Source organism: Opisthorchis viverrini (genome assembly GCF_000715545.1).
Source record: "Opisthorchis viverrini unplaced genomic scaffold opera_v5_167, whole genome shotgun sequence".
In the NCBI taxonomy this organism is placed as follows: domain Eukaryota; kingdom Metazoa; phylum Platyhelminthes; class Trematoda; order Opisthorchiida; family Opisthorchiidae; genus Opisthorchis; species Opisthorchis viverrini.
Genome location: NW_008751825.1, coordinates 845,832 through 859,962, shown reverse-complemented (window position 1 = coordinate 859,962; position 14,131 = coordinate 845,832). Strand labels below are relative to the sequence as shown.

At 47.0% G+C, this 14,131-nt stretch overlaps 1 protein-coding gene across 1 annotated transcript in view; it reads right to left on the bottom strand.

Moving 5' to 3' along the window:
- The window catches only part of T265_07388 (hypothetical protein), a gene marked incomplete at both ends in the record, with an annotated part of 65,739 nt that overhangs the window by 6,776 nt on the left and 44,832 nt on the right, over window positions 1-14,131 (bottom strand). The window contains 5 exons of the mRNA XM_009172892.1: window positions 3,419-3,741; window positions 5,289-5,352; window positions 11,356-11,407; window positions 12,821-13,108; window positions 13,212-13,573. Of these exons, the coding sequence (XP_009171156.1) occupies window positions 3,419-3,741; window positions 5,289-5,352; window positions 11,356-11,407; window positions 12,821-13,108; window positions 13,212-13,573 (1,089 nt within the window). The remainder of the gene's footprint in view (window positions 1-3,418; window positions 3,742-5,288; window positions 5,353-11,355; window positions 11,408-12,820; window positions 13,109-13,211; window positions 13,574-14,131) is intronic.

Sequence of the window (14,131 nt, the reverse complement as noted above, 5' to 3'; positions counted from 1 at the left end):
CCAACAAAAGATTTAGGGAGATGGATGGGATGAACTGGAAGGGATGAACGTTGCTCAATTGGACAAGTCCCAGTCACGGATAATGTTGGGCAGGTTGAAATCTTTAGATGCTCGCATCTTGAGGACCAGGATAATTTGTCAGTAGAAAATAGGCCGAGAACGACGACAGGTGAGAAGTGTAGAATGGTAGCAAATACCAACAAAAGATTTAGGGAGATGGATGGGATGAACTGGAAGGGATGAACGTTGCTCAATTGGACAAGTCCCAGTCACGGATAATGGCAATATCGATGTTCGGGATGGCGGTTGTCGCACAGTCGGAGTGAAAAGAAGCATTGAGAGAAATAGGTCGAAGGAAAGTGCACAACACTGTCGTCTGCAAAGACATGGGTAGAAGACCCCATTGTAGATAAGAAATTGTTTACATAAAAGAGGTACAGTGTGGAGGACATTACCGGTCTTTCGGGAACTCTAACGCCGCAACATTGGCTTCATCAAGAGTCTAGAGAGGGGGACATATCACCTGTAGAGTGATGGTGCCGGAATCCACATTTGTGATCACTCGAAAGGTCGCTATCTTCAAGAGCGCGGATTTGGTTGGTCCAAAGTGCTTCAAGAACTTTGGACAAAACGAGGGTAATGGTAGTGGGCCAGTGGTTGTTGTGGTCACGGCGAGAGTCACGTTTCGGAATAGGAGGGACAAACGATTTTTCCCAACCCGAAGGAAACATATCAGTGAATACGGTTAGACGAAAGTACCCTGAAAGGACTGCGGCAAGTTCGCCACAGAGTAACAGAACGAAATCGGGACAAGACTCTCCGAACCAGGTGGTTGGGTTGAGAGTGTTGGGTTCCGACGAGAGGCAGCAAACACTCCTCGTGGTGATCGTTGGCGAGTGGATCAAATAGGATGGATAAAATGGTACATGGCTGGAGGGGGGAAAGACCAAGAGGCCAGAAGTTGAGCAGCGGAGATCTTTACTTTTTCTAACACAAGGGAGTTAGTGTGTAGCGACCCAGTCACCCACATACTTGACTGTTCAACTCACAGTCGCTCACTGGATCGCGAGGCTTGTCTTTTTGTCACACTCACAAACACGTCGCATTAAGCTGACACATCGGACATCGATTGCCTGCACCGCCTAGTCAGCGCAGCAACCATTCATGTGCCGACGCGCCCACATACACACACTGGGACCTACATAAAGGCAAACCGAACCCAGTCAAGACACAAAACTCGCGCGCGCGCAGGGAGCAAGCACCCCAAGTCCACGGACAACCATGGAACACGTGCAGCAGCCAAACTGCGGAGAAAACACGTTACCGCCGTCCGGACTTTCACCAAGGCACTCTCACATACGATAAGTTCCTTTTTGACTTGCTCCCATTTCGCTTTGTATTCATTTTCATACGTGTCGCAACCATACAAAAGCTTCTATTAGTGCACACATACACCTTCTGATCTGTATTATGACTATCACCACCTGTGCACTAATAAGTGCTACCAGATGTGAGGGACTGGGGAAGAACAAATTTTGTGATTGACTGCTTTGAGCAGGCTCCAAAGTGGACGACTGTCGGTTAATACTTTCAATAGTACGCTTGCCTTTCGAGTAGTAAATTTGTTTGTGAATCTGTCGATCATAGATGAGCAGATATAACGTGGTCAGCTCGTGTTAAGGGACAGAGATAGGCCCACCGACGCCTGTACATTGTGTTTTTTCTTCCTTCCTGCCTGCCACAGAGGAGACACACAGAGAAGACACCAGGGCCGGGGTACTACCGGGTTGCCCAAGCCTACTCAGGGTAAGTCGAGTGGCAGAGGTCGGGTTCGAACCAACCACCTTCCGGTCAGTAAATTCGCGCTCTAACCACTTGGTCCATCTCCCTGTCTGCAGGCACATATGGTTAAACCATTCAAAGGATAATTGCTTCTTTGGTTTGAAAAACCGGGGGGAAAATTGACTGATACCGTCAGACAGGATAATAGTAAATTCTTTTCTCCGAGAAACAGCACTCCCAGGGACAGTTGCTGAAAAATTGGCAGTGTAAGAGTATCGCCGCAATACACAACGAGGGGAAAGTGGGTTTTAGGTGTGAGAGAAATCAATGAGACAGTGATGAGAGAAACCAAGGGGGATAAAAGAGGTCACATGGTTCAAAGGAGGTCAAGGGTTTGAGTAGTATCACCGGGTTGGAAAGCGGGTGAGTTGGATAGGCGAGTCGGAATAGAAAGGAACTCGGCTGGATGATATATTTGTCGGGGAAACGGCAGCGAGATCGGATTGAAACACTCGTTCACAGGTAACGTTGTGTCTGTGAAGGTTCAGTTTAAACCGAAATAGTTGGAAAACGGTAGTACAAGAGTCCAGAACGGAAAGGCGAGAAGCGGAAGCAATGGAAAAGTGTACAGGGTGAGGTCACCAGATCATGACATTTGGGTCCCAATGGGGAATAAAACAGAATGTGAGGTGGAGGAAAGAAACGAGGTACCCTGGTAGTCTGTATTTACGTTTATTTAAAGGTCAGCTGTAGCAGTTCTCTCGGTGCCTAACTGCCAGGTTGCCCAAGCCTAGACAGGTGAAGTCGAGAGGCAGAGGTCGGGTTTGAACCACGGACCTTCCGGTCAGTAAATTCGTGCTCTAACCACTTGAACCGTCTCGCCTTAGAATCGAGAATCATATAAGTCTCCTGAAAGTCGGGCGACGGTACCTCCCCGGGCGATAGTGTTAGCATGAGACTTTACGACCTCGAGATGGTCGGGCAGTTAAGGCATGAGATCGGCAGGTCTAACCCTGGTTTCTTTTGATTACCGAAGTCCCTGTTTGAGTGACCTGGCAGCAATCCAAGCCGCCCTTGTATTTCTCAAATAGCGTGAGAGCCAAAGGGCCTGGAAGAAACTACGCGGCACTTGGTGGAAATGAAAGGGGAAAAATAAACCACGCCGGAAATGTCGAATATCTCACACTGAGATGTCTGTGCAGATGTATGCCGCCAGCGTAGGGTTGGGGGCACGCACGCGCTTTCCAAGAGGGAATGCTACTCATCTTCGGAGGAGTCTTTGTTGGGGGGTGGGCGTTCTACCACTAAACTGGGTGAATATATTTATGCGAATTTGATTAGAAAAAGATTGATCGAAGTCCATGCATGAGAGGGGGGGGGCGAGACGGTTCAAGTGGTCAGAGCGGGAATTTACTGACCACAAGTTCGGTGGTTCGAACCCAATCTCAGCCTCTCGACTTCCCCTGTCTAGGCTTGGGCAGATCCCCAGCCCTCGTGCAACCTTCGGGTGGTATAGCAGTTAGGCACCGAAAGGGTGCTACGGCTGAACGGTTTTTTTATGCAGAAAAAGGAAATGAAGTTATGGACGGCAATAACGGCGGAAACACCGAAAAAGTACAGCATTAGAGCAACTTACACCGTAGTTTCATGGCATCCTGCAGTGCTGTCAAAGTCGTGCGAAGCGCTCGGATCGTGTGCTCGTCCAAGTTTAGGGGGTCGTCACCTGTGGTCGCTTCCGCATTCTGGTTGTTCACAGAGGCTTCGGAAGTTTCATCCTCGTCGGTAGCGATTCGTTTGGCCGACGGGACAAATACGGGTGGAGTATGGCCTTGCAGACAACGGTCCAGGTGCCTGGCCAGATGTTCAGTGTTCGAGCTGTTAAAATCAACGTCCGCTGGAGGAGGGATTGCCAGCTGATCCGCCAGAAGACGAGAATAGCTCATGAGGAATTTCTGATGCCTGAAATAGATGACAATGAACCAATGGGAATCGGATTGTTGTGGAGCCAAAAGGCCGGATGAATAAAACGAGGAACCGATAGCAATTGCGATGACAGCAAATCCGAAGACTAGAGGTGCAACAAATGATGAGGAGATTGTCAGTAGAGTGAACCAACAGAAGAGGACGGAGAAGAAGACACGAAATGTAAGACTAGCGACGTGCAGGCCCACTGAAAGGTATCCACAACGGACCACATGCACACGTCACCGTAGGCTCGACCGCCAGCGCCCGAACGGCATGTAGTTTGTGTGTTCTGTCCGTTGCCCTACAGACCGCATCAATGGAGAGCGTTAAGGGTGATCGCTTCCGATCAGAAACCACCAGAGGTCTGCACTGGTAGTTGCGCTTCGAGGGCATGTAGTGCGGTTTGGCACGGGAACCAACGTAGAAAAATCGATTAACAACTATGAGAGTGCAAAATGTCCAGAGGATGAAGTGGATTAGGGTAGTTGTTAGTCGGACCAACCCAAGTCTCATCACCGTCAAAACAGCAGTCTCTGCTGACAAAGTGTCCTTCAAAAGACTCCACTTTTCGTTGCTTCGCTGTCAGACGCGTGACTGAGCGACCACCAAAAAAACGGACATGCAACAAACACCAGAATCTTAAAAGTACGTAGTTAGACGGTTGGATGAACGATTATGAGCAGCTGTACTACTAGCTACGACACTGATGCGGATGTGGATTGCCATAGAAGATATCCAGTAGATTTTTCTGGTAGAATACACAGTTGACCGAAACTCGGGAGCCACGCCGGCCTGACGGGCCCCAACAAGGGGGAAACCGGTCGTGAGCTGTCGAAGAGTTTTCAGCAACATTGTGTGTGTAGTGTGATATCTCAAATACCGTACCAACTGAAACACGAAGCGGCCTTGTGTGGCATATTCATTTGGAGAATCTCCTAAACGACAGATTCACTTGTGTTGCTCGCGTGAAAACCAAATTGGTGTGCAAATGAGTGAGGAGACTGCCTACCTGTTGACTACATCCAGTCGCTGAACAATAGGGAATCTAATGTGGAATTTAGAGTTACCGGCCTGTTGAGTTAACTCAGTTAACCCACTGGAGATGTTAGCATCACTGCTTGTCGAAGCAACCGGTAAGTCAGCGAAAACACTCTGCTGTGAAGACACGGTATTTTTCAGATGGCGGGTAGAACGGTGGTTAACATGAATGGGCTTCTCAGACAGTAAAGTGGAGGCATGAAGGTTGTGGGGCGAGATGGCTCAAGTGGTTAGAGCGCGAATTTACTGACCGGAAGGTCCGTGGTTCGAACCCGATCTCTGCCTCTCAGTTTCCCCTGTCTAGGATTGGGCAACCTGGCAGTATCCCAGTCCTCGTGCTTCCTTCGGGTAGCATGGCAGCTAGGCACCGGAAGGGTGTTACATCTGAGAGATTTCGCGGAAACCAAGAAGACGAATAAAAAAGCCAAAGTTTGACTTGATTAATTTTCGATATGGGTAAGAAAACGGACGGCTGTGGGGCCACCCGCCCGCGCTCGACTTACAGGGGATCAGTTGCACGAAATTCGACAGGAGTCGGTTGGCGCTTTGGCAATTGCCAGAACGGAGCTAAAAGTTGGGAAAAAGGGAGTGGCTATGTGAGAAAAACAAGAGAATGAGGCGAGTATGAATTTGAGAATGAAAAACGCACACGCAGGGGGAGTAGTTACGTAGCCATGGTAATTTTTGATATTGATGCGAGCAGTTGGAATTACTCGCTCATGGACATTTCATTCTTACCAGTTCCTCCTCTACCATTCACAGAAAATCTTCAAGGTATACGAGTGCTCGGAATATGGTCAAATAAATCGTCATGAACAGCAATGAAACGGCAATAGTGGATTCGGGTGTGGCCATAGCAGTTAATCGAATGTTGTCAAGATTGAGGTTGCTCCATTCCGTTTTTGACGTTAATTGGTTTCTAAACCCATCTGGACTCGGTTGAGTTTTATTGTGCTCACCGATTCGCGTGAACCATTTGGATAGTCAGAAGTCTGTGTGTGAAATGTGGAATGCAAGGTGGTGGCGATGCACTGACTCACCAACCTATGCACGCATCGACTTGTGGAAAAAAGAACTGCGCCATTTACGAGCCTCACGAATTGAGGACGTCAAATAGGTGGCCTTCAACTTCTGTCCAATGCCAGCTGCTGTCACATGTGAGAAATCACATAGCTTCACGATGACGTCAGTTTAGAATGTTGGCTAAGTATAGCAGCCCGAGTTAAAAACAAATGATAGAAATGGATGAACAAAAACAGAGGAATGTCACCACGATTCACGTGATCCTACTTTTTGGCGGTCCCCACTCACACCCACGCAAACACATACAGATACTCAGGAAGTCAGACGTTCAAAGATGAAAGGTGCTTTTCTGCTATTGCTAGTGTGTATAAGGTGATTCCACGTTTCTGTTGTTTCCGTTTTACGCCATCTTTCTTGTTTTTGATCTGAACGTCAATCACCCTTTGACTTTGTCATTTCACGTGTTGTTTAGATCATTACGTTGGCTTCACCATCGTGTCGGCCTCGAGTCGGTGTGGATTTGGGGATCCCGCTAGGAATTAGCCGTTCCTAAATCGGTGTATAAAAGCCGGCGCAGTCCCACGATTTGTGATTTGTCGTTTTATCACTGTATTTATAGTGATGCATTTATTGTTATACCTCCATTTTTTGCTTTTTGGATTTTGTGCGTAACTGAAAAAAACTAGAAAAGGTGGACGAGTACTTAAAAACCGTGTGGCGTTGAACACGTTTGGACGTTGCATATCCGTTGACATAAAACTGGAATGATGCGAAGGGAATCAAGCATTATGTTGGGCTGTTTGTAAACTTCAATCAAACATTCAATTGTGGCACCCTAACACCGTACCAGGCTTGCGCGAATTCAGTGAATCGGAAAGCAAGTTCGATTGTTCCCAGCACACTTGGATGTCTGATCGGACTTTCCAATCGTGTCTATTCGATATCGATCGACCGATTATCTATTCGTTTTTAAGCCCAATGTTCCTATGGTGTTGTTCGTGAGCAGTTGTACTTGACTAGCGTACTAGGGGGAGGAATTGCTGTCGGCGGTCTTTAATTCGGCAATAATTCGTTGCGGACCAAATCCCCTCACACTATCAACAAACTATAAGTAGTTTTGAAGGAAGGATAATTGACGAGATGAGTGTATCTTCTATCTGAGAAGTGAATGAATGACGAGTAAGGCTATATCGTGTCTAAATGCGAGTCAGTGCTGATCAGCCGCTTTTGACCGAACGCCTACTACCAGCCGGGGAATCGGGAACAAATTTCCTTTGAATGTTTGACCATGGATGCCTTCGGACAATTGCCCGATTCTGGTGGGAACACCGGATCAGCCATGCTAAAGTTTGTCGAATGGTATTTGGGCTCTTTTCGCACAACCACGTGAAGGGTGGAAGAGAGCCAGAGGTCAAACAATGACTTTGCAGCGAAGTATAAAAGCCATTACCAGCAAACTCAGCTGTCTGATCACTGACGTCTTTTTGGATGGAGACCCCGAGATGGGCCATATCAATGGTTGGATACATCGCCAGACATGGCCCAGTCGCGCCATCAATAGGGCTCATGCATCCAAGCTATTGCCTTCAATGCATAGCTCCCTTCCCAACCCTCCCACTTAACAGTCCACCTACAGTGCTGTATTTACGCAGTAGTTTATCAGCTCCCGCCTCCGATGCGCAGCTACCTACCTACCTCCCCGAATCATCGGTGAACGAAACTGTGGCAATTACAACCACTGTACGACAAGTAGGCGGTTATTAAAGCTGACCATGATGATGAGGATCGCCGAACTTGACAGACGTTTCGTCACCATCTTTAGTGCGCTATTGGGTGGATGTACAAAAGTACACATGGAAAAGTGATCAAATCTATTGACGACACACCCGTTATGTTCACTGAAATAGTTATTGTGGTGCGTGTCGTTAAAGCATGTGAGCGAATTCAACAATAATGAATTTGCTTCAGATCTGTAGGGACAGCGTGTTGAAGAGGACACTTGCGACTGAGGCTCAAAAAAAAACTTGGAGAAGCGGTAGACTAAATGCAAGAACATCTTCACGTGAAAGACTAGATTCGGTCCAGATGCATTGCTAACGGTCGATGTTGCCGTGCTTTGAGAAGTGCCGACGAACCAATTAGCAAACAGTCCTTTAAATGACCTTGGGCTATCCTACCGAATGAAACAAAGTCCTTAGGCAAAGACTGGTGGTTCACAGGTGAGTAAAGTTGTCCGTTCAAACGAGGAAACCGTTGACAGAGATCACATTCTGACACCTATTTGGGGTATACCAGTGATACGAAACGTTAAACGGTTCTTGAAAATGCTTATGACCAAATATTCAGTGGTGGATGAAATACATTTGAATTGGTGACCGGCCTTCTTAGTTACCAGACTTCCAAAATCCCTTCCCGAAATTCGGTACCCATTGCAGAAGTTCCTTTGTGAACGGAGTTGTAGGATAACAACTGAGACTAGATAAAACGATTGTACAACGGAGATTTCTGGGAATCAACTAGGATGATCCACCTGTCGTGGATCACTTGGTATTAGGAGCAAGTTCATTTCGCTATTTCAAATTAAACTTAGACTACTTACACTCCCCACTATATCCTTCATCGGTAGCATGCCTCACTGGTTCTGAACGTTCCAATAAATGAGTAGTGTGAGTGCATATGATGCAACTGGTGCTAAAAATGGAAGCGTTCAGCTGTAGCACCCTTTCGGTGCCTAACTGCCATGCTACCAGAAGGAACCAAGAGGGCCGGGATACTGCCAGGTTGCCCAAGCCTGGACAGGGGAGAGGCAGAGGTCGGGTTCGAACCTTCCGGTCAGTAAATTCGCGCTCTAACCACTTGGGCCATCTCGCTAAAAATGGAGCTTCTTTACTGGTTTAAAACTTGGTGAACTGAATGTCACTCAATTTCGTTAGTTGTGACGCTATTTCCTTAATCAAAGATGCCCTCTCCAGAATCCTCATTCAGCCATGAATTCTTAGTAGTGCAAGTGGAATACGAATGGGAGAAACATCTCTTAGGGTGGGGTGACGTGAATTACGAAGGAAACGTCGGAGATGTCCTAAGGAATTGTCCCTTTTTGTGACACATGTTGGGTTAACGGGCGATAGCATTCGGGTACAGTCTGCGTTGCGAGGTGAATCGTTGTCAGTTGATTCACCGAAGCAAGACAACGTCCAGAGCAAGTCAACAAATTGTGTGCAGCCTGCTGTATTTAAACTATATGCAGCTGCAATACCCCATCCTTGGGGACATACCTCTGGATGTTGGGTTTATTTTTCGACCAATCGGAGATCGCCTTGGTGACAGACCGAAACACGGGCAGACAGTTTGACCAAGCACGAGGGAATTTAGCGTCTTGTTCGCTGCAACGCCTAAATTTGAGGGGTGAGGCACCCTGGCCACAGAGTACCCCCTAACAAGGGTGATAAATTCAATGCTTCATGTTTCACAGTAAGGTTTACGCATCATTAGAAGACATTGAACATAAATTGGCGTCTATAATTTGTTTTGAATTGAAGAACCGCTCACGTCTGTGCTGTGTTCACCGGTATCCGGACCATAGTTCAGTGGGATCAGTAAGTGGCAGACAAACATCCTAAGAAATGCAAACTTCACGCGGCTACAGATGTCCGTACCGAGGGGAAAAGCGAAGCACCAAACCGATTCCAAATTCTTGTTCAGCCCAGAAAGTTCAACGCTTATCTTGTAACAGCTTCGCAGCCCAGACCACCACTCAACCAGACTGCATTGATCCGTATTTCACAACTCCATTCGTCCAGAATTTTCATGTAGCTGTTGGGAATTTGGGCACTTCCGCATGCATAATTAACGTTTCACATTTTTTTCATGTGGAAAGAGACTTGCGGTTTGTGTGGAAAGGGTGGGAAAAGAAACTCTGTAGAAATCCGGTGAGGACTGGACAATCCTATGAGACGTCTCCACACCGGGTGGGGTTTTACTGTGGCTAAGAAATTCCCCCAGGATGAGCGAATACAAAGTCATTACATTTTGCTCAAAAGTTGTAACAGCTAAGCAGCAGGCACAAAGTTCACAAACGATTCATGCGCCCTTGAATCACACAGTCAGCAAAAGCCAAAGCGATTGCTGGAGTGTCCGACTGCAGTGATAGGGGCCCATTAGCCGTCCAATGCTCTTGTCTGCAAAACCTTCGCGAGAGGAATAAAGCTTTTTACGCCACAAATGTTGCAATTTGTTGCATATGTGCATTCTTATTTTTGCAGCCCACCGAATTTCATTGTCTACTGGAGCAATCATAACTCTGGCGGGTAAATCTGATGGAATAATTTTCCAGAATCGTTGAGACCCCGGGATGCCTAAATGGGGTTCAAAAGTTTAAACTTATCAGAAACGTCAGCTTCCTGAAAGCAACCACAGAATGCCCGAAATCTACCGAGACTCTCAGCTCCGCTAGATGCTGACCAGACAGACAACGCCCCCTCAACACGCAGCGCGTCACAGCCTTGTATCAAACCCAGACAGCGCAAGTCAGCGTTGATCAAGGTCAGATAACGCACCCGCAATATGCAGCACGTCGCAGCCAGACCGTGTGCGTCAGCATTGGACCGAGTTCAGACAGTGTCCCTCCAATAAATAGCTTGAGGCCGTTGTACTNTTTGCTCGCGCTCTCGCACTTGCTTGTTCGGAATATAGCTATTGCGTTCCCTTCCGTGAGTCTTTTCTCTCCGACACTAGGCACTGGAGCGGGTCAGCAGCAGATATCTCAGATTGGCGAATCGGCAGATATAACAAAACTGATACTCTGAACTTAATTGGCCGATTGCTCTAACCCACCAGGGACACGTCATCGCTTGCGAAAATGCAGTTCCATTGTGCGAATACTGAGCACCGCAGCGATTCAATTCAGGCTCACAAGTTCGAATGGTCGCCAAATCGACGAAGCGTGGGAAATCCGAATGTGAGATAAGCTGAAGCTACATGAGGCGCACAGTATCCGCACAATGGAATTGAATTTTCGAAAGCTACGACGTGTCCTTGTAGGAATAAAAGACACAGGAAAATGAGTCCAGAGTACAAGTTCAATCTTTCGAGCCCCATCTAAACATCCCGGGGGAATCAGCGATGCTAAGAGAGTGTTCCACCGGACTTCTTCCGTCAGAGGCTGCAGCGGACAATGAAATTCGGTGAGCTGCAACTATATGAACGCAGATTAGAATGGTTCTTGTTATGAGCACATGCGCATCAAAATGCAACATTTCGGCGTAAGAAGTTTTGTTCCACTCGTAAAAGTTTTGCAGCTAAGAGCATTGTACGACTAAGGTGTCCCGCTACATGGCGGTGTAACTTACGGAAGCCAGCTTCCTTTCATTGTTATCCGGGCCCATCTGAGCTCTATGACAGTCAAAAAAGTACAACCATGACTAAGGATGCCGTGTGGAAGCATTACGGGTTCACTAAACCGTGATCAGCATAGTTAATCGGCGATTTCATGGGAACAAAAACAGAGCGAAAAACAAGTCTACAAATGCTGTATTGGCTGTCACTCACTTCCGTCCGCAAGTCTGGTTTCCGGTGGAAACGAATGGAGCAGTTGACGTGCCTTGAAGGGAAACGATGGATAAGTCACGCGATCGTTAGAATTGAATGAAATATCGTCTGTACTAATAATCGACAGACTGGGTCACGCAAATAGCCAGATTAGTGGAGCTAGGTTGGAAAGAAAATGCTGTTGAGTTTTTGTGAACAGGAAGAGGGGAGTCCAGAACAAACGACCACACAAGTGCGAGTTTCGCACTGCTGATGATTCTCAATGATGAGGGAGAGGGAGCTGTACAGTAGTTCTCGGTTTTCAGCATAGATTGGCTTCAAATTCCCTCAGACTAACTTCAATCCCCCATTTGGCACAAAAATGAAAGCTTTTCTATGTAATCGATAAACCGGTGTATACAGTACCACCACAGTTGTTATCAATCGGGAGCGTTTCTCAAGAGAAACATCGAATTCTTGAAGAAGCACACAGTTCCTGACCATCTTGTTGAAAATTCAATGGTTTCAACCTAGTTCGGTTAAGAGTTCCCCGTCCGCACAGATCCAGTCTTGCGTTCATTGCTATCCTGAAAGTGGAGTTTCTGAAAACAGGTGTTGTTGGGGAAAGTGTGGGAACAGACACTTGGGATACCGTGGCTGAACTTAATTTAGGGGTCACTTGGAGCTCCCCGAGGTTGTTTTTGGGGGACGAACATCTAAGGTAATGCGAATACAGTCCAAGTCGTGTATAAAGTCAGTTCCACCATTACCGTAAAACGCACGATCGAGTTCGTTTGCGAATTACTGGGTTTCACAATTCACGTACAGACGAAAAGAATCTGACATCAGTAGATCTGGCGGAAGGTTTGAGGGCTGAACAAAATAGCGGAAAAAACCAAACTGATTTGCGAATGAGTGTATTTCTCGAAAACAGTCCAATTTGGGTTCGATTAGAACATTATGTTGATGGAACTCGGGGACTGCCCTTACTTGATGAGCCCCAAGTAGGGTGAAACCGGCCGTGGGGTGTCTAAGAGTTTTCAGCAACCTTGTGAGTAGTTTTCTCTATGAAAATAGTGGATGCTTTGACGAGTTTCGAGGCTACTTATGGGGCCAACGCAACTGAACCGGAGCTCGGTTCATCAACCGCAGACGAATAAAACTTCATCTATGCTTTTGTATCGTTCCGAGACGCATTCAGATAGTTTTGTGACTGAAATTCCCCGAAAAGTTGCTATTAACCGGTCAATCCTGCGGTCAGAAAGTTCCAAGAATGACCTTGAGATTACCAGGATCCTTCAGACCTATCAAAGACATTGGGCGTGTAGCATAGCATCCCCATTACGCCTATAGCGGTTGCTAACTTTTCGATGGAAGTAAACTCGTCAGATTTCTGCTGTTCTGACGACTTTTTTCAAACTGACCAAATGACTGCGGTTCAAAACGTCACCAGTGAATGATTCGAGCACAGTAAGGACTAACATACCTTATGATTGAAGTATCGCTCAAATTTGTCTCTTGCCAAGCGAACACAACCATGCCAATCGATCGGTCGCGAGGCAAGGAAACTAGCCAAACTACAAGTCAGCTGACCAGACAACCATCTGGCTTTGATTTCGCGTTCAGCTTCGTCGAACAGCTGATCCGAGTTGGCAGTGGGGATTCGGAGCAAATTGGCGCATAACACAGACAACTGACGACCGGGTCTGCTTCGGTCCAGGACGGTTAACAATTGGGATAGTCGTTCTGGTTTGAGGGTAAATTGACTTGCGAACTGGAAAGGAGTGAGATAGGACACGGTAAGGCGGAGATAAAAACAATGCTATCAAACAGCAGCTCAACCTCAGAAGTGGATGCATTACACAAAAAGCGCCCACCTTTTCACGAGCCCACTCAACACAGTGGATGGACAGTGTGGGAAATGACTTAAGCGTACAGTAAGGGATCGATTCCGCACTGTCTGGACCACCGTCGTCATCCCGTTGACTGTTGTAGGATTCCGTGAGACCAGGCAGAATGACCTGTACGTGACCTTTCGTGCCCAGAGTTCCACTTTCCAACAGCGGAAGATGAAGAGAAACGCACCGTGTGTCCAGGTAACGTCGGCTAGGAACACAATCCAAGGCGGCAAGGACTATACCACTGGGAGCAGGAGGCTCAGTAGATTCGTGGCCTTTAGGGCTTAGTAGGTTGAGCAGAAACTCATCGGTGAACAGGGTCTTCTCATTCGCCGGCCATACTGGATTGGAAAATACGAAAAGATATCAAAAAAGATAGAATGGGTCACATTGTGCATGCTAGGTACGGAACGAAAGCTAATACGACTAAGTAAATACACATACACACGTTAATGTATGCAACACAGCATACTAGTGAGTGATGGAACAGGTAGCGAATAACAGATGCTCAACCCAAACTAATCGACAGTGTTCGAATGGGATTCTTCAATTCTACATCAACTATCGACTGTGTGAGGATGTACCAACTTCTTGGATGTCTTGAGGCATGGCTCTCGCAGGGAGCGATCCAACGCTGGTTCGAATGGCGCAGACAATTCAATGTTGGACTTCACAGAGTTGCTGTAAAATAAAATAATAAAAAATCGTTCAGCTGTAGCATCCTTTCAGTGCCTAACTACCATGCCACCAGAAGGAAGCACGAGGACTGGAATACTGCCTAAACCTAGATAGAAGTCGATATGTAGAGGTCGGGTTCAAACCATGTACTTTACGGTCGTTAAAACCGCCCCCTAAACACTGAGTCATATCGCTGGCCAGCAAACAGACAAGGATACTTC